The following is an 18,752-nucleotide window of genomic DNA, read 5'->3' on the forward strand; positions in this document are numbered from 1 at the left end:
TGGGATGTGTTGGGGTCATGAATATGGGCAAATGAATTGAATGTTTTAAGAATACATATTGGCCTTCGCATGTCTATTTTGGTTAGGGGTGTTCACAGTTTGGTTTGGATTGGTTTTGAGTTAAAATTAAAACAACATCAATTTCGTCAATTTTTTAATTATTAAAACCAAACGAAACCAAATGTATAATATGCATTTATCAGTTTGGTTGTTATCGATTTTGGTTCGGTTATTCGGTTTTTAACCATATATAAATATATATTCTTTCCTTCTTTTTCTACTATTACTTCTTGACATTAAACAAACAAATAAAGCGACAAGCTTTTTATTAGGTAAATGTAATATCTTTTCGTTAAAATATACTCAAAACAAGTCAAATATATTTAACTATGTAGTATTTTATGATATATTTTATGTAAGCTAGAATACCCAAAAGCTAAGGATTCTTGTAACTTTATCTTCCTAATGGCACAAGAAAGATTGAATAATTCTTATGGAAGAAAAAGACGTCCTTAAACTTCGTGAATTTCATGGTAATTCAATCTAATTTATGTATATATAATTTTGTTTGGTTCGGTTTTTTTAGTAGAGCCATAACCAAAACTACTATTGTATGATTTAAAAAATTTAAAACTAAACCAAATTTAATCCAAAAAAAATTGGCTTATTTAATCAGTTTGGATTGATTTTTAACGAGCAACTCTAAATTTAGTATTGGATCCCGATCTCTTGACAAAAAAAGAGGCAATTTTGTTAAAAAAATATAAGGGTAGGGGTATATACATTCGAAAACTCAAAACATTACTACTTTATTTTATTTATTTATTATATATATATATCTATAAAAGCCGCTAAGAGAGCAGCTTGGGTTAGTTTGGTAATTTGGGGTGGTTTTCAGCCGTTCAGGGGAGCTGTAACCTTATTCTTTTTTACCTCCTCAGTGTTGACGCCGTCATCTGGAGCTCTCAACGTCTCTTTCACTTTTCTCTGTCGCCGCTCGTTCTCTGTATAGGTAAGTTTTCCCCTTTGGTTGTTTATTCTGCCTCTTTTTGTTATCACTGTTATTTAGGTTTAAGCTTCTATTTGTTTGCTCTTTTCATGATTTAGTCTTACATTTTAATTTTAATTTTGGGTAAATTTAATCTGGTCCAACTTCCAACTTTTTCAAGGTGGGTAGCAACGGATTTTGAGTTGTTATTTTAGATATTACATTGGAACTTGCATTAGAGGAGTTCGCGAAATTGTCCAAAAGAAACTAAGACTGTTTGTGGACTATGTTAGAAATTCACAGGTATGTTCTAAAGAGTTCTTTGCACGTGGATTAGAATAAATTGAAGTGGGAATGGAGTGTGTGGTTCAGGGACTTATTAGACTCAAGTAAGTTCCTGGTTTGTGTTTTGAATTACAGATGGAAATTTACATGCCCAACGAAAAGTTAGTTTGGGTTTTACCTAATTCAACAAAGGAAATTTTTTAATAGATCTTAGTAGTGAATATTCATATAGCCACGCCAACTTGCTTGGGGTCGAAGCATAGTAGTTGTTGTTTTTCAGTGGTGAAGTAATCGTTCATCTTGAGTTGTTGATTTTGACCGCCCAAAGATAGCTTCGACTGTTCGACACATGCTATTCTTTTTCCCCGTCTTTGACACATTCTTACGGAACTCTACTGGATTGATATATATCTAACTGATGAACGCCTCACCTTTAAAGTGTTCTTTCTCCGTATCTCGATATTGTCTCAACGTCTTCTATCGTTTTGCTTCATCTGTCGGGCTGTTTTCTGGCTGCTCATTTTATGTTCAGTTTTATTTTTTCTGTTTTCCCCTTTGTTTATCCAATCCGGATATCATTCTTCTCCTTCTGTTGAATTTTATAGTAATAATTTTTATGGACATTCTATTTTTCCCTTTGCGCCAATTCTCTGTATACTTCTGTTAGTTTTCTGTTTTTCTCCTTTATGAGGTAATTCCTTTTCAGGAGGTAAATGAGTTTCTTTTTTTGGTGGGCTTATCCTCTGTATATTCCCGGTAATTGATTTTTATCAAGTTTTTAGCTTTGTTCATCGCAGCTACTGTCCAAACTCCTCTCCGTACTCCGAACATAAACAAGTGAAAGCACAAATACCTATTTGTATTTTGATGCGACGTAAGTTGTCTGTTCCTTTGAAAGCAGATATAATTTATTGACATTCACATACAAAGTAATATATATCAAAAACAATAGGAAAAAACAAATACCCAAGGAAAAATGGTACTAAGAAGTGAAGACTTTCATATGTTTGGTCCAACTCTAAGATGGCACTTCGATTCAGTATCGAAATCCCAAATTTTGAGCTCTAGGCTAAATTCTTAAATTGCCTATGAAATTATGAGGTATCAGATATTATTGAAAAATTTATCAAAGAGCTTGAAACACATATATGCAGAAATGGAAGAAAAAAGCAGAGTGCAGAACAAAACTCACTGGTTAGAAATTAACAGTGCAGGAGAAAAACAAAAGCTTAGCACCAAAACATAAGAGGAATTTGAGATAGATATGAAAACATTTAGTTAGCTGTATTTGCGAGAATGACGTGTCAAAGCCGGATAGAAAAGGAATAGCATAGCACACGTCTCAGACCTACAAATACAACACAAATATAACAGGTGACGGGAGTCAAATCAAACAACCCCAATTCCCCAAAGTACAGTCACAACTCTAAGCTGCGGACACGTGACCTAGGGGTTGGAAAAATAATGCTGGCCTAGGGGAATCTATATTGCACAGTGACTGTTCCAACCCTAACGAGCCAGTATCTTGATATATTGACAGAAAATTCTCCATGATATGTTACTTCTCCATATTCAAGTTGTTCAACATATAATACCTCATTTCTTTTCAATAGATGGGCCATTGTAAGAGGAGGTTGTGATGCCCATAAACATTTTATGCAAATCCTCAATTTAATTGATGATTCTTAATTTCTTATAGCATTGATTAATTGATTTAATACAATGTCATGTGTTCAACACATTCATTTCGAACTTGAGTGCACTACTCACGGTTAAGTACTGAAATTGTCAAAGTTATTGATTGGTTCAGATCATATTCATGTAGAGTGCTTGCAAGCTGAAAAGCATCATACATTTATACTGATATGGCAGTTCCATTCACTTGGATTGACAGTGATTCTAAACAGATTGCAAATCCACAAACGGGAAGCAGCATTCTTTTTACACCAACATAGAGAGGAGCAATCTGCTTCTTGATTCTGATATGAAAACTCGGGATATTTCAGAAACCTAATCCGAGTTTTTCTTTCTCTGTACAGATTCACTAGGTTTCTACTTTGGTTTCACATAAAAATGATGAATGGGAATAAGGTTTAGACCATCCTTATTGTACTTTACTTGGTTGACATTGTGAATCAGTGATTCGCATCTTTCTATGTTAAGATTGTGTAAACCTTAAAACATCTGTTAGTTGTACCCTCAATGAAGACTAAACAAAATTGAACAGTTAGATTAATTTTTCTGTGTAAAATTGTTTTGCCTTGTGAATTTGAACAAATTTGCATTGGTTTCTCTTCATGTCCATAAATGTGTTTGATGTGCTAGCCATAGAATATTTTTTTACGCTGAGTTGGACTAAAAATAACCCCGAACGGTCGCACATTTCTGATAAATACACAACTTAAATTATGTTGTAAATTTTGAAAACTTTGCATTAATGATTAACAAGTTTATTGGGCCCGTGCACAGCACGGGCAACAGCCCACTAGCAGAGTAGATATGAACCATATTTGAAAGTAAAGGGATAAATATAAACTTTCTTAGAAACTTACAATAACATCTAAGTTTTCTTTCCCATCAGAACAAAACCCGTGTAACTTGGCCATTGTCCAACAAATTTCAAGATTCAACCGTTTGTCATTCTCCATTGTAAGTCTATGTGGCTCTTTCAGTCTTTGTTTAAATAAATATCTTATGCTAATAGGATATGAGTTGTTATTAATGATTTGCATTTTTCTACTTAATGGGATATTGAATGCAAATGACCCATTTCGTGATTTCAATTTTTTTAGTTGAAATAACTGTTAATTTTTCTATTTTCATGGAATTGCAGATGACCAATTTTGAAGATTTCATTATATTACGTAAAAATAATAATTTATTTTGCTATTCGAATTATTACACCCCTGTACAAAGTCCATAATCACTAGCGGGAGGACCCTAAAGAAAATTTTACTTAAAGCAAAATGTTTTCCAAGAAAATAAGTGGGTTTCTTACTTATTTGCTTATGTTGGGTAAGCATTTGTATATAATCTAGATACTAGACGGTAAGGTGAATTTGAGGGTTTGGAGGAGACAATCAATGTGGAATGCCACTTGTGATACTCGTTTTCCTTACTTCCATCAGGGAAGTTATTTTTCTCAGTTTTAAGGAACTTGTTTTCCTAGAGAAAATATTTCCCGAACATGTGAAAATTGGCCTCCATACCGAACACACACTAAGACTTAAGAGCTTCTACATAGTGACCTTAACCTGGATTGATCCTAGATATGAAATATCAATGAGGAAAGATTGCGATGGTGCAAACGTTTTCATATATAAAATCGTACAGTAGTACTATTCTAAGTGTTAAAACAATATATACCTCAATTGCGGTGTGAAATTGCTTATAAAATCCTAACACTATTCTAAGCGTTTGGCCTTATTTTGCTTCTAAGCTTGGATTGAACTTTTATTTTGTTGGAAATGAAAGTGTTCTAATTCTTTGAACTGAGATGGATAAATTTGTCACGAAGTTTCATTGTTCCTGACCAAGTTCTAGTATGGATTTCAATTGTTCTCATCTTATTTAGGAGAAAGACTAATGATTTTGGGGATTTTGATGTAGTGAGTAGTGATTTTGCTTCTTGGTATGGCTAGCTTGGATCTAGTTATTTCCTTTGCTAATTTTTATAAGGGTAGAATAATGACGTTGGCGAGGTGTTATCCACATGAGTTTGACGAATTATAGATTCTGGATCTGAGTTACCAACTCGATACTTTCATAATTCATATGTGAGGTGGTAATCACAAGTTCTCCAACTCGCGAGGAATTAGTAATTTGGCAAAAGTATTGTTGAGGCAAATCTTGTGGAGACTTATTCTCTTCTTTATTTACTTGTGAAGTTGACTCTGATTTTACATGTTGCTACCGCAATTGTGGAAAGAGCATTGTCATCCATGAAGCAGATAAATAATGAAGCGAGAAATAGTATTGGTAATCATATCTAAATGATTGTTTAGTTTGTAACATAGAGCCTGATGTATTTATAAATCTGAGTAATGACATAATCATTGATGGTTTTCAAAATATGAAAACTCGTTGAGGACAATTGTAAATGAATGATGTATATTTATGATCTTAGTAATATTTTTGCAAGTTTTATGCTTTACGCCAAGTTGTCATGATTATTACATTTTTTTCGTTCGATCAATCTACTTTATAAATCGAAAAAATAAATAACCGGAATGGAAGCTCAAAGTTGATCAAGTTGACCAGTGGACACCCGGAACCTGGATCTGCTTCTGGTAGGTAGACAGAGGTTGTTGAGTTTATGAACCTACTTCGGAGAACTTGATACTAATAACTTTCTCCAATAATTAGTACTATTATATTTAACATAAAAAGATTATTAATTCCTAGAGAGCAGACTGAGTATTATCTTTGCTGTTGATTTTCTTTACATTCTTTGAAATTGGTAAGCTGTGTTGGTTGGGATTATATGCATTGAACTTATTTAAGATTCTGTTCTATTTTTTATCTATGCATTTCTATTACTTTTCCAACAGTGTGGATTCCCTTTTTTCTTTCTGTAGTTTCCCTATTGCTATTAAGGCTTTAGAGTAGCAAGGCAAGCGAACAGTTAACAAGTCACTCCAATGTACACATATAGGGTGTGTTTGGTATGAAGAAAAATGTGTTCCGTGGAAACTGTTTTTCTGGAAAACAAGTGTGTTTCTTACTATTTTCTAGTGTTTGGTATGTAAGCAAAAAAAATATTTTCCCAAGAGCATTTATTTGCAATTTAGCAAAACACTATGGAGGTGGGGGGAGTCGGGAGTCGGGAGCGGGGTTCGGGGGTGGCGGGGATGGGCCGGTGGCGAATGGGGGAGTGGGAAGTCACTCATGGAACTTGTTTTCCCTACTTCCATTAGGGAAGTCATTTTCCTCATTTATAAGGAACTTGCTTTCCTGGAGAAAATGTTTTCCAAAATATTTTGACCAACCAATTATGGGAAAATTAGAAAACATTTTCTCCATGCCAAACACGCCCATAATCTTGCAAGCAGCTGGAAAGAAGAAGTGATTATTTAACAAAAGTTTTATTTGAACTTCAAACCTGAAAAAAAGATACATTTGAAACAATGGAAAATGATCAAATTTGCCTTGAACTATTCGAAATGGGACAACATTGTCCTTCATTTCGTTTTTGGCCTAAATTTGGACAGTTTATGATATACTAAATTAACCTTTTTTTTTTTTTTTTTGGATGAAATAAGGTGTTGTATAAAAAAGGCTTCAAGGAGATGCAAAGTAAGTACACAAATGATCTTGGTTAAACTCCTAAATGCAAATATTTCCACTCTAACCTATGAGTTTAACCAGAAGCAAAAGTATGGTTTCTAAACCATAGATAGGGAGCTGATAAAATCTAAAAGGGGAATAACATCATTTACAGGGGATAGCTTGCTCCAACTAAAATGATTCAAGAGGCAAGAAGATTTCAGTCTATTGTTGGGAGTTGAAATGCCATCAAAACATCTGAGATTCCTCTCTCCAAAGACACCAAAAAATACAGGTTGGGATCATCTGCCAGGTCTTCTTGATGTGCTATCAACTTCCTTTAGGCACCAGCTTTCAACTACCTCTTTGATAGTTGGGTGGCCTCCAGTTAACTGCAGAAACTGAGATGAACATATTCCAAAGATCTGCGGCCACTGAGCAGTGTAGAAACAAGTGTTTAACTGACTCCAAACTGTTCTGACACGTGTAACGCCTGTTTACCAGCTGAATTTTTTTCCTGCAAAGATTGTCCTGAGTTAAGATAGCATCTCTGAGGGCTGACCATATGAACCAAATGATTTTGATTGGCAGCTTAGTCTTCCATATTAGTTTCCATGGCCAATGGTCTATCATTTCATTTAATGAGCACAATTTCCTATATCCTTCACAGGGTATACTACTTTTCCAGAGCTGCCCCATTTTAAGCTATCTGAATGCTGAGGTAGCACTGGGAAACCTTCAAGTACATTGAAAAGGTCAATAATCTCATTTAGCTCCCAATCTTGTAAGTTTCTCCTGAAGTGAGGATCCCAAATTTCCCCTGCTCTATTCTGTGCAACTGACGAGTCAGGTTCTGAACCTCTCTGGAATAGGTTTGGGTGGGAAGCTCTGAGAGGTTGGTTGTTGATCCTTTTGTCCTTCCAAAACTTAAGATTGTTGCCATTCCTAATCTTGAAGGACACCTCTTGAAAGAATTCATCTTTAAAGCTGTAATATGTTTCTAGGGGCCAACTCCTTGTGAAGGTCTATTCTGTTTGGCGCTCCATCTGTCTTGCCTTCTGTATTTGGCAGTTACCACCTCTTTCCAGATGCTTGCTGGTTCTTGAGCATACCTTCACCACCACTTCATAAGCAAACTCTTGTTATGCTTTTTCAAGTCTCTAATACCCAAACTTCCTTGGTTCTTTGTCATGATCACTCTTGGCCACTTCACTAGGTGAAACTTATGGCCTTCATAGTTTCCTTTCCATAAGAATGACCTTCTGATTTTGTCTATGTGCTTCAGCACCTTGCTTGGCATTGGGAAGAGTGATATCATGTAGGTAGGAATACTATCTAGTACGCTGTTGATTAATGTCAATCTACCTCCCATACAAAGATATTGCATTTTCTAGGTTGGCAATCTTTTCTCCATAATTTCAATAACTCCATTCCAAACTTCTATACTCTTGAATGGCAAAGTATTGGTGGAGGATGCTCTCATTAGACGAAGATGGCAGTCATACTTCCATAAACTCTTGAATGAAGAAGGTGACAGAGACATTGTGTTGGGAGATTTGGAGTACTCTGAGAGGTGTCTTGATTTTGGTTATTGTAGGAGTATAAAGGTAGAGGAGGTCAAGGGTGTTGTTTGTAGAATGCGCAGAGGAAGAGTGACCGGGCCTGACGAGATCCCGGGGGAGTTTTGGAAGAGTGCAGACAGGGTAGGTTTGGAGTGGCTGACTGGGTTGCTTAATGTCATTTTTTAGATGGTGAAGATGCCCAAGGAATGGAGGTGGAGTACGATGGTTCCTTTATACAAGAACAAGGGCGACATTCAAAGTTGCAACAACTATAGAGGTATTAAGTCACACTATGAGGGTGGTGGAGATGAGAGTGAGGATAGGCATGTCCATTTCAGAGAACCATTTTGGATTCATGCCGGGGCGCTCGACTACAAAAGCCATTCATCTTGTGAGGATATTGGTGGAGCAGTATAGGGAGAGGAAGAGAGACGTACTCATGGTTTTCATTGACCTAGGAAAAGCTTACGACAAAGCGCCAAGAGGTTTTATGGAGATGCTTGGAGGCTAGAGGGCGATCAAGGACATGTATGAGGGAGCCAAAACCAGGGTAAGGACAGTGGGAGGAGACTCAGAGCACTTTCCAGTGGAGATGGGGGTTGCACCAGGGATCAGCTCTTAGCCTATTTTTATTTGCTTTGGTGATGGATAATTTGACGCGGAAAATTCAAGGTGAGGTGTCATGGTGCATGTTATTTGCGGATGACATAGTCTTGATTGACGAGATCCATAGCAGAGTGAATGCTAAGCTGGAGGTGTGGAGACAAACTCTAGAGTCTTAACGGGTTCAAGTTGAGTAGGACCAAGACAGAGTACATAGAGTGCAAGTTCAGTGACGTGACACGTGAGGCTGGCGTGGAAGTGAGGCTTGGTACCCAGGCCATCCAAAAGAAAGGAAGTTTCAAGTATCTTGGGTCTATTATACAAGGAAATGGGGATATAGATGCATCGTATTGGTGTAGGGTGGATGAAATGGAGGCTCGCTTCAGGAGTGCGCTGTGTGATAAGAAGGTGCCACCAAAGCTTAAAGGCAAGTTCTACTAAGTGGTAGTAAGATCGACTTTGTTGTACGGGGCGGAGTGTTGGTCAGTCAAGAACTCTCACGTCCAAAAAATGAAAGTTGCGGAAATGAGAATGCTGCGATGGATGTGTGGGCACACCAGGCGAGATAGGATTAGGAATGAAGATATCTGGGATAAGGTGGGAGTGACATCGATGGAGGACAAGATGCGGAAAGCGCGACTGAGATGGTTTGGGCATGTGAAGAGGAGAGACACAGATGTCCCAGTGCGGAGGTGTGAGAGGTTGGCTATGGACGATTTCAGAAGAGGTAGAGGTAGGCCGAAGAAGTATTGGGGAGAGGTGCTTAGACAGGACATGACGCAGTTCCAGCTTACCGAGGACATGACCTTAGATAGGAGGCTATGGAGGACTCAAATTAGGGTAGAAGGCTAGTAGGTTGTCCCGCGTATCCCTTCGTACTAATAGTCGTAGTTTTGATCTACAGTTTATTGTCCTTTGATTCTTGCTACTGTATGTTGTTTCTTGTACTTCGACTATCTTGTTTATCTTGTGGTAGCCACTGCTTCTTTTTCCTCAAACTGCTTTATCAGGGCTTTTTCACTTTCGTTAGTTGCATTTTCATATTGCTTTGAGCTATTTGTGCTTATCTGACCTTTTCTCGTCATGTTTTCTCTTGAGCCGAGGGTCTTTCGGAAATAGCCTCCCTATCTTGCGAGATAGGGGTAAGGTCTGCGTACAGTTTACTCTCCCCAGACCCCACATTGTGGGATTTCACTTGAGTATGATGTTGTTGTTGTACTTTTGAACTTTGCACCTAAAGGAAGACCTCGGTATTTTGCTGGAAAGGAGCCCATGCCACAACCCAGAATGTTAGCTAATTCTCCTATATTTGGGACCTCATTCACTGGGTGGATCTTACTTTTAGCATGTTTATGTGTAAACCTGAGATGGCTTCAAAAAGGAGCAATGTCAAGTTGAGGTACTGTACTTGTGATTACTTTGTTCCACAAAACGTCAGGGTATCATCTGCATAAAGTAGATGAGACACTGTGACTGAAATATCTGTATTGTTACCCACCCTGAACCCTTCAATCCAACCCGTTTTATCAGTTCACAGTTTCCTTTTTTTTTCTGTGGAAAAGGGAAAGCTGGGGGTTGTCGCAGGGATGTTCTGTTACTGTATATATTGGAAACTTCTATTACTTAATTTTATTTTCATAATATTGGCATGTGATGAGTTAAAATGGAGTAACATGGTTAGTGAGGATTCATGTAGTCTGAGGCATAGTCTAAGTTGCGCGGACTCCGTTTTTGGTGCCGATCCTGTCTCGACACGGGTCGGGAACCGGATACGGTCAACCAAGTTTGGATACTTTGACCCGAGTCTATCGACAAATTTGGGGGAAAATTGAGATTTTGATTTCTCAAAATTGAAGATAAAACATATTTAAGAGAAGGGAAATGACATACCTTCAATATTATGAAAGAATGGAATTCTACAATATACATGTAAAGTTTTTCATAGAATATCTCTCAACATTTATAGCTCTACTTTTTATAATTTTGAATTTTCGTAGCCGAATCCCCGCACCCGTATCTATACTTGGATCCGCACCCCCGAATCTTAAAATTTAGATTTTGCGAAATCTGACACTCGGATACTGTATCGGATACCCGCACCCGAGTCCGAGCAACTTAGTACATAGTTGCTTTGATAACTGCAAAGGCTTTTCTGTTAGCATAAAAATATAATAACTTGCTCTTAGACGAAAATTCTAACTCTTGATTTCATCCGTCGTACAAATTTCTGCTAACTCATATCCCTGCCAGATTAGTGTAGATAGACAAGCATCCTCATAGTTGATAGGTCCTACATGAATGCCCCTGAAATTTTGGTCTTTTCAAATGCTAGATGTTACATAGAAAGAGAGGAACTGGAGGTTCTTTGAGAACAATAAAGTCTAACAACGTTTCTTTTGTTTTACTTTTGGTGCAGAATGATCTTGTTAATAAGCTGAATCTATTATAGAGCTCCTAGAATCCCTACAGCTCTCAACATGGATTTACTTTTGTTCTCTCACTTTTGCCACAATAGACGTCCAGATTTCGTAGTGCTGTTATGAATAAAACATTCTCATTTCACCCAAAAAATATAAATACAGCTGCTGTTTGCCAATATAATTTTAACTGTGGAGGCTAGATATTACTCCCTCATCCCAATTTATGTGGCATTACAGCATTATAATAGTATAGTATAACACAAAACATTGGTACCTTATGTATGATAAAAGTAGATTATATATTCACGTGACTGGGGTAAGGTTGGAGGTAGCCTGTTATCATCTTTGACTTTGTCTAGTAATTAAACTATCACTGTACGAGAAAGATGGATAATAAGGATAACCAATCTTCTGGCATGATAAAACCTGCAGCATCCCTTATATTCTAAGTTGTTATCGTGCTGTACTTTATTGCTGTGCTGCGTTATTATCTGTTAGTTGTATGAGAAATAGTTCCATTCATCCACATTGTTAAAGGGCTAGTTTAAAAGTAATATGAGGTTTAAGCTTAGGTTCTTGTTCGGTCAGTTTAACTTTTAGAAGGCTATTCGTTTAGGGATTTGTAAAGGGGTAGTTAACAGTTTAAGAGCCAAATAGGTAGAGTTTGCGCTTCCGATACCAATGATTGTAAATGGACACAGATACCTATTAATTTCGATTACACTATTTTATAGATTCCTCAAATTGGTTCTGATACTATGTTGCTGAATAAGGACCAAGCATTTTCCAGTTAAGTTATTTCCCACAGTTTGTCTCCTGTATCAGTGATCATTAGCGAATAGTTTTTGAAATCATACTAGATCCAAGTCCTGCCTTAATGTGAAATGGAGGTGTACGAAGGAGGTGTGCATGGTCGTAATTTTGGCGGTTGGTTCAGAGGCTCATCCTGTGATAGGATCTTGTGTTCAGTTTCAAAATCTTATTTTATTTTCATTCACTCTATGCTGCGGCATCCACTTACAATCATGTAATACCCTTGGACCTTTCTCTTGTAGCCTGATAGCTGCCTAATTTCCATACATCTCGTTTCAATATGCGTTGGTACTTTCTAATGATATTCATATGATAGCTGAAGCTTCTTGATTTATAATGACAAGAAAAGTTTTATGTATTGGTTTCCAGGAGCAATGGCTGGAAAAGCTGTAAAGTCTGTAGCAAAAGCAGTTGTGGGAAATCAATATCCGTGGCAAGAAAAGTTGGTAAAATACAAGGATGAGCTATCAAAGGGAGTTTGGGGTTACTGGGAGCTTGGGGCCTGGAAACCTCTGGGTATCAGTGCTCGCCATCGAGCTCGGCTCCGCAAGGAAGTTGTTCTTGCTGGACAAGATTGGCCATACGATCCAGCGAGGAAGGAAATGAGAACGAAGCAGAAAGGGCACAAGTGCGACAGAATATCAGCAGAAAAACGGGCTAAGACTGCTGAACTGATGCAAAAAATGCCGGAAATGTTGGCTGATTATAGGAAGAGAAAGTGGGAAAGGAAGATGAAAGCAGAAGAAGATGCTGCCAGAAAAGCAGTGCAAGAGTAGGCAATGTAATCCTTTCTCTTTCAACAAAATAATGAAAGCATGGGCAGCGAATTTCGATTTTAGGATAATGTACTTTTTACAGAATTGACGAAAGATTTCCTTGTCAGTTGCCTTGTTTTCTTATTTTTCTGTATTTTGGAACCTACGTGCTCATCTATACCGTAGCAATGGGCACGAATAGCCGGATTTGCCTTGTCATTCGAGGAAGTTTGATAACTGGCAGTTTTGTTTTTTCTTTCTATAATCTTATGAAAACAGACAAAAAAAAAGAAGATATCTGAGCATACCGAGTAATGAAATTGGTAGTCTATGGTTTAACACATATGATGGGCAAATGAACAAGAAGATAAAAGAGACGGTGGTCTTAAACCTTAACCGCTTACGCTGCTACTAGATTACAGCTCCGATATATATATGATTTGCCTGTCTTAATTTTTAAGTAATGTTGGTTTTTAAATTCACCTTCTGCCTGCCTGCTTTGTTATTGCTTTATCCTGAGCCGAGAGTTTATCGGAAACAACCTCTCTATCTCCTAAGGTAGTGGTAAGGTTTGCGTACAATCTACCTTTTTCAGACCCCACTTGTGGGATTATTGGGTGTGTTGTTGCTGCTGCTTCTTCTCCCCGTTTATTTGTTGTACCAAGAATCTTACATCTCAACTGAAAAATTAGGCTACATTGTTAGTACTTCAATTTATTCAGGATTGTGATCTGTGTCATATATATTTCCATTTTATCAACAAGTTCTTCCGTCTTTTCTCTTTCACTTTTGAGGAGGTGTTGGATATTTTTGACAATATAAAAATAAGTTGATAGATCGTTTTAGTAGCAATAATATTCAGTGTCAAAGAGTAAATTGTGACCACTTGATAGATTCCATAAGATATTGTTTGAGCTTATCAGAAAAATCACTTAGTTCAATAGGTTGTGCTCTTCAAATGAGAAGCACATTATTGTTTACACAGTGGACGTCCATATTCAAGAATTTTATTAGCAACGGATATAATTAATACCGCTACTGGACAACTTGGTATTTTTTTTTTGGGCAAAGGGTCAAATATACCCCCTCTACTTTAGTTTATTGGTTAAATTTACCCTCCGTTAGCCAAAGTTTACAAATATACCCCTCTGTTAGCCAAAGTACACAAATATACCCCTCAGTGGATGGAAAATCCCAAATCAATTAAAATTACCCATTTAACTTAAAAAAAAAAAAAAAAAAAAAAACCATGCCCACTCTACGCCTTAGAACTCTTCAGTCAAAACTCAAAACACAAAGCCCGATATTTGAGCGAGAGTTGTGTACTTTGATTTCTATATGTTGCTTCCTCACTTGATTCTTGTGTACAGTTTTATAAGTTTTTCATTCTTGAGCAGTTTTGTAATATGTAATTCGTTATCATGGAAATGAAAATTAATGTATGAGTTCCTAATCTTTATTTTAGATGTAAATGGATAAATTAAACGGTGTTTCCAGTAGCTCTTGTCTGTAATTAGCTCCTAAGTTACACAGACAGGGAGGTTCTACTCTCAAGTTTTTGCCAACCCTTGTACAGTGACGTGTAATAGGGTTGGGGGAAATAATTTTAGGGGTCGGGTCGGGCCAAAGTGATGGGCATGGGTTTTTTTTAAGTTAAATGAGTAATTTTAATTGATTTGGGATTTCCCATCCACTGAGGGGCATATTTGTGTATTTTGGCTAACGGAGGGGTATATTTGTAAACTTTGACTAACGGAGGATAAATTTAACCAATAAACTAAAGTAGAGGGGTATATTTGACCCTTTGCCTTTATATATATATATATATATATATATATATATATATATGTATTGAATATCAAATTCATAATCATCAAAGGTTGTGATAGGATGATAACTGATAAGTATCTTTTCATTGTTAATTAGAGGTTTTGGATTCAAGTACTAGATTTTAACCCCCAAAGTAAAGTGTTCCGGTGAGAAATCGAAGAAGCCAGGTCTAAAAGCGGGTACATAATACCAAATGGAAACAAAAAATTATCAAATTCACTAAATTATAATAGTACCATCTTAATATAAAATGGAGTAAAATATTTCATTCGCTGTAGCCGGTGGACCTGGTATATTTGCACTTCGCAAAACAAATCATTCGATAAGTTAAATTAATTGCATATCTAGGGACAGTACCATTGAGGAAAGATTGGATCATGTCATGCATGTCTTGATATATACATATTTTAATTATAGCCTTTGTTATTAAGAAAATATAAGAGAGAGAAAGGAAGAAAAGGGCAAAGAAAGTCTAATGGGAAAGAGAACAAAAAAGATAGGCCTGCCGGCAAAGAAAGAGAAACCAAAAAAGAAAGAAATCCAAGTGTAAAGCAAAGAAACTACACATACATATCCCTAAAATTAGGCATAACTCATAAGTATAATTAACTTACATTACCAGGTCCTATTATAAATAATTTTTTATAAGAAAGAAATACAAACTGATAATTTCTAAATAGATGCAGATTTAATATTTGAAATTTATGAATTCTTATGCCAGCTACCTCAAGTAAATATCACAAAAAATTACTAATTTTATAGTCAAATACTTAGTTTTTATTGTACTCCGGACAAAAGTTACTATGTTTGCTGAACTCATTTGTTGTACTCTAGACCGCATATGTTCGTGAACATATTGAAAGCTCCCTCCATCCAAATTTATGTGGCATTGTTTGGATTTCGAGAGTCAATTAAGATTTTCTTTTATCACAATTTTTTCATATAGCTTTTGAATTGTCAATTATTGCGCCTTATTTATGTAGTTTCCAAATATGTAAATCTCATTTTAAAAAACTTAAAGATTTTATTCCGAATTTACGAATAAAATTAAAAAGTTTGACTCTAGCTCAAAATTCAAATTGTGCCACATAAATTGGAACAAAGGGAGTAACTGATACAGCGAGTGAAACTACAGCGGAAAAGGCTCAAATATACCATTGAACTATCGCAAATGGATCATTTATGCCACTCGTCAATAGTTTGGTTCATTTATGTCATCGCCGTTACCAAAATGGCTCATCCATGCCATTTTTCATTAATGACGGTTTTAGTGTACCAGATATGACACTTGAGCTCCAATTAGAGGTCCACGTTTTAATTAAACCAGCACAAATTTATAGGTCGGGTTTAAATTTAATTTAGAATTTAATATTTTCAATAGTTCGATGGCATATTTGAGCCTTTTCAGTTAATAGTATAAACGCGGTTGTGACATTTTAATAGTCTAGGGGGTAGGAATAGTATTTTAGGGAAAGTAGAGGTACCATTAATGTAAAGAAACTAATAACCAACGAGACAAAGCAAGTAAACTCAAACAGAAAGTAAGACTGCCATATATGTTCACTTCTTTTTCAATGCGTCAAACTTCCTTTCCCTCACGCAATCTCAGGGAATACAAAGATTCCGCGTCTAGACGTGTGTGTACTATCTATGTCGCTTATGTTTACTTATTACTCCAATAATTTAGTGGTCAAATGATTACACTTCAATTCATAGTATTATGATATTATTAATCTTATCATTCTTTGTGGTCAAGAAATATCCAATTTAACATTTTCAACCTTCCGGTAATAGATTGCATTAAGGAAATTCAACAGTGTGTATATATTCATGAGGGTTTTAAATTTGAGGAGTCAAACAATTTTTTCTTTGACTCAATTTCAAATATAGATTTTTCGAGTATTTTATAATAAAATTTACATATTTGAAAACTACATAAAAAGTACTATAGGTTTGCATAATTAATAATTCACAATATATTAAAAGAGTTGGAGGAATCATACTCAAAATAAAAATTGTTTGGCTCCCCAAATAAGTCAATCCTCATATAAATTGGGACGGAGGGAGTATATAGTATGATTTTTTGAGAAGAAAATTTAGATGAATCACTTTAACCCCCTAACTCTGTCTCTGCTAATAATCATATGATAAAAGGAAAAGGGGTTTTTTTGGCCCATCAACCAAAATTAACAACAGGTCAAAATATACAAAACCTATACACCGGCTATATATATATAATATGTATATTATGTACTTTCTCTGTTCACTTTTACTTATTCACTTTTGACTATGCACACCTATTAAGAAATAATAAATGAAGAGCATAATTTACCAATGTATCCATATTAATTGATGCATATTTTTATTAGATTTGAAAAATGATTTGAAGTGAGCATTATAATATTTAATACAAAGGGTAAAACAGGAAAAAAAATTGTCTTCTCTTGATATGCTAAAAGTGACAAGTAAAAGTGAGAATCTATTTTTAATATATTGGATAAGTAAAAGTAAATGAAAAGAGTATAATATATACTATATTTTTTATATATTTATATTTAATATGTAAAATGTATGTTATGTTGTAAACATTTATTGGTGGATGTCCACAAGGACTTGGCCAAGAAGGAACTTGGAGACCAAGTAACGTGGCCACCAAGTTTCCTTAAATGGCTTGGCCATCAAGCATATATTTCTCTTATAATAGTGGTCATTTGAAGAATTTATATACACAATTAGTTTCTCCCTATATACTTCTCTCTGGTGTATTTATTTTATATTCTTTATTTTATAACACGTTATCAGCACGAGACTCTGCTATCTTGAGCATGTGTATAGCAAAATGGTTCGAATCTTCGATATATCTGCCGAAGCAAAGGTGAGATTATAATTCTCAAAGCAATTTCAGGTAACATATTTCAAATATTTATTTATTTATTTGTTTTGATGGCTCGATCAATTGCTATTGAGTTCAAAGATAGACGAAATTTTTAACTGATTATGCATACTCTTATAAGGAGCTTCGTTACCAAGCTAATTATTAGTTCTCACAGTATTGAGCCAATTTTCTTTCTATATTTGTTGGCTCACTTCTGACTTTAGAAAGAAGCAAATTTTGGTTACTTTCAAAGGTTTTAAGTGGGCTTGAGAGTTGTATGGTCACAAGATTACCATCCGAGGTATTTAGAGAGAGGTGGCCAATATTGCAGGTAAGAAATTCGAGATTTTTTTGTTGCTCTTGGTTTGATATTTTTATCAGCATGATAAGCGCTTTATGTAAGATGAATTAATGACTCTTCTTGAACTCCAGTAGAGTTCATAATAAGTTTACAACCACCAGAAGTGGTAATAGTTTTATGGGCTTGTTGTTGGGACTAAATATGTATACCTCAATTTGCTCCTAAAGTAGCAATATCTTAAAAGAGGTTATAAGCTATCACGATTTGATATGCTTGAGGCACGTTTAGATAATTATGTTTTATTCCTTAAGAATGAAAACTTTTGATAAATGTTGCAAGTACAGATCCATTCTCTGAAGTGAATGTGATAGTATGTAGTAAAGCCTATAAATATAAACGTGCATTTGATAGTGAAAATATCATGATTCATCTCCAGAAGAGGTAGAATAATTGAGAAGAAATATTCTGAATATTATATGCTTTACTCCTGAAGTACTAAACTCATAAATTTGCTCCTCGATTAGCAAACTTTGAACTCTACTCCCGAAACAGTAGAATTTTGAGCTCTACTCACGAAATAGTAAGACTCTGAATTTTACTAGAAGTAGTATGATTATGAATTTTACTCCTGAAGTAGTAAGGCTTTGAATTCAACTCCTGAAGTAGTACAACTCTGAAATCTAATCCGAAGTAGTAGAAATCTAAAATTTTACTCCTGAAGTAGTAAAACTTTGAAATTTACTCTTGAAGTAGTAAACCTTTAAACTTTACTCCCGAATTAGTAAAATTTTAATCTTCACTCCTGAAGCAGAAAGAACGAGTAAAATATCTGAGAAATATTCTGAGCAGTGTCTTCTTGTGCTTGAGCAAAATAACGAGCTATTGATGAACGTCGTATTGCAAGCACATTTGAATAATCAGGCTTCATTTCCCGAAGTGAATGAAGAAATACCACAACCTATCTTCTAGAGAGATAAAATACAAGGAATATACATGTTATTTTTGTGGTATGAAATTAAGACATGACAACACGTACCTGTCGTACGCAAAAACAT

At 35.6% G+C, this 18,752-nt stretch overlaps 1 protein-coding gene across 5 annotated transcripts; it reads left to right on the top strand.

The window, feature by feature from the left end:
* The first annotated feature begins 851 nt into the window (after nt 1–851).
* On the top strand, nt 852–12,928 carry LOC132603641 (uncharacterized). 5 transcript variants are annotated; one of them, XM_060316781.1, is made up of 2 exons: nt 852–1,012; nt 12,306–12,928. In XM_060316781.1, the coding sequence occupies exon 2, from the start codon at nt 12,311–12,313 to the stop codon at nt 12,710–12,712; it is 402 nt and encodes a 133-aa protein (XP_060172764.1). In that variant the 5' UTR covers nt 852–1,012; nt 12,306–12,310; the 3' UTR covers nt 12,713–12,928. The 5 variants fall into 5 exon arrangements, with proteins under 5 accessions (XP_060172764.1, XP_060172762.1, XP_060172766.1 ...); XM_060316779.1 differs by having other exon boundaries at nt 869–1,012; nt 12,286–12,928; XM_060316783.1 differs by lacking the exon at nt 852–1,012 and adding an exon at nt 1,170–1,291.
* The last annotated feature ends 5,824 nt before the right edge of the window (nt 12,929–18,752 follow it).

This window comes from Lycium barbarum, chromosome 7 (assembly GCF_019175385.1).
Source record: "Lycium barbarum isolate Lr01 chromosome 7, ASM1917538v2, whole genome shotgun sequence".
Taxonomy (NCBI): Eukaryota; Viridiplantae; Streptophyta; class Magnoliopsida; order Solanales; family Solanaceae; genus Lycium; species Lycium barbarum.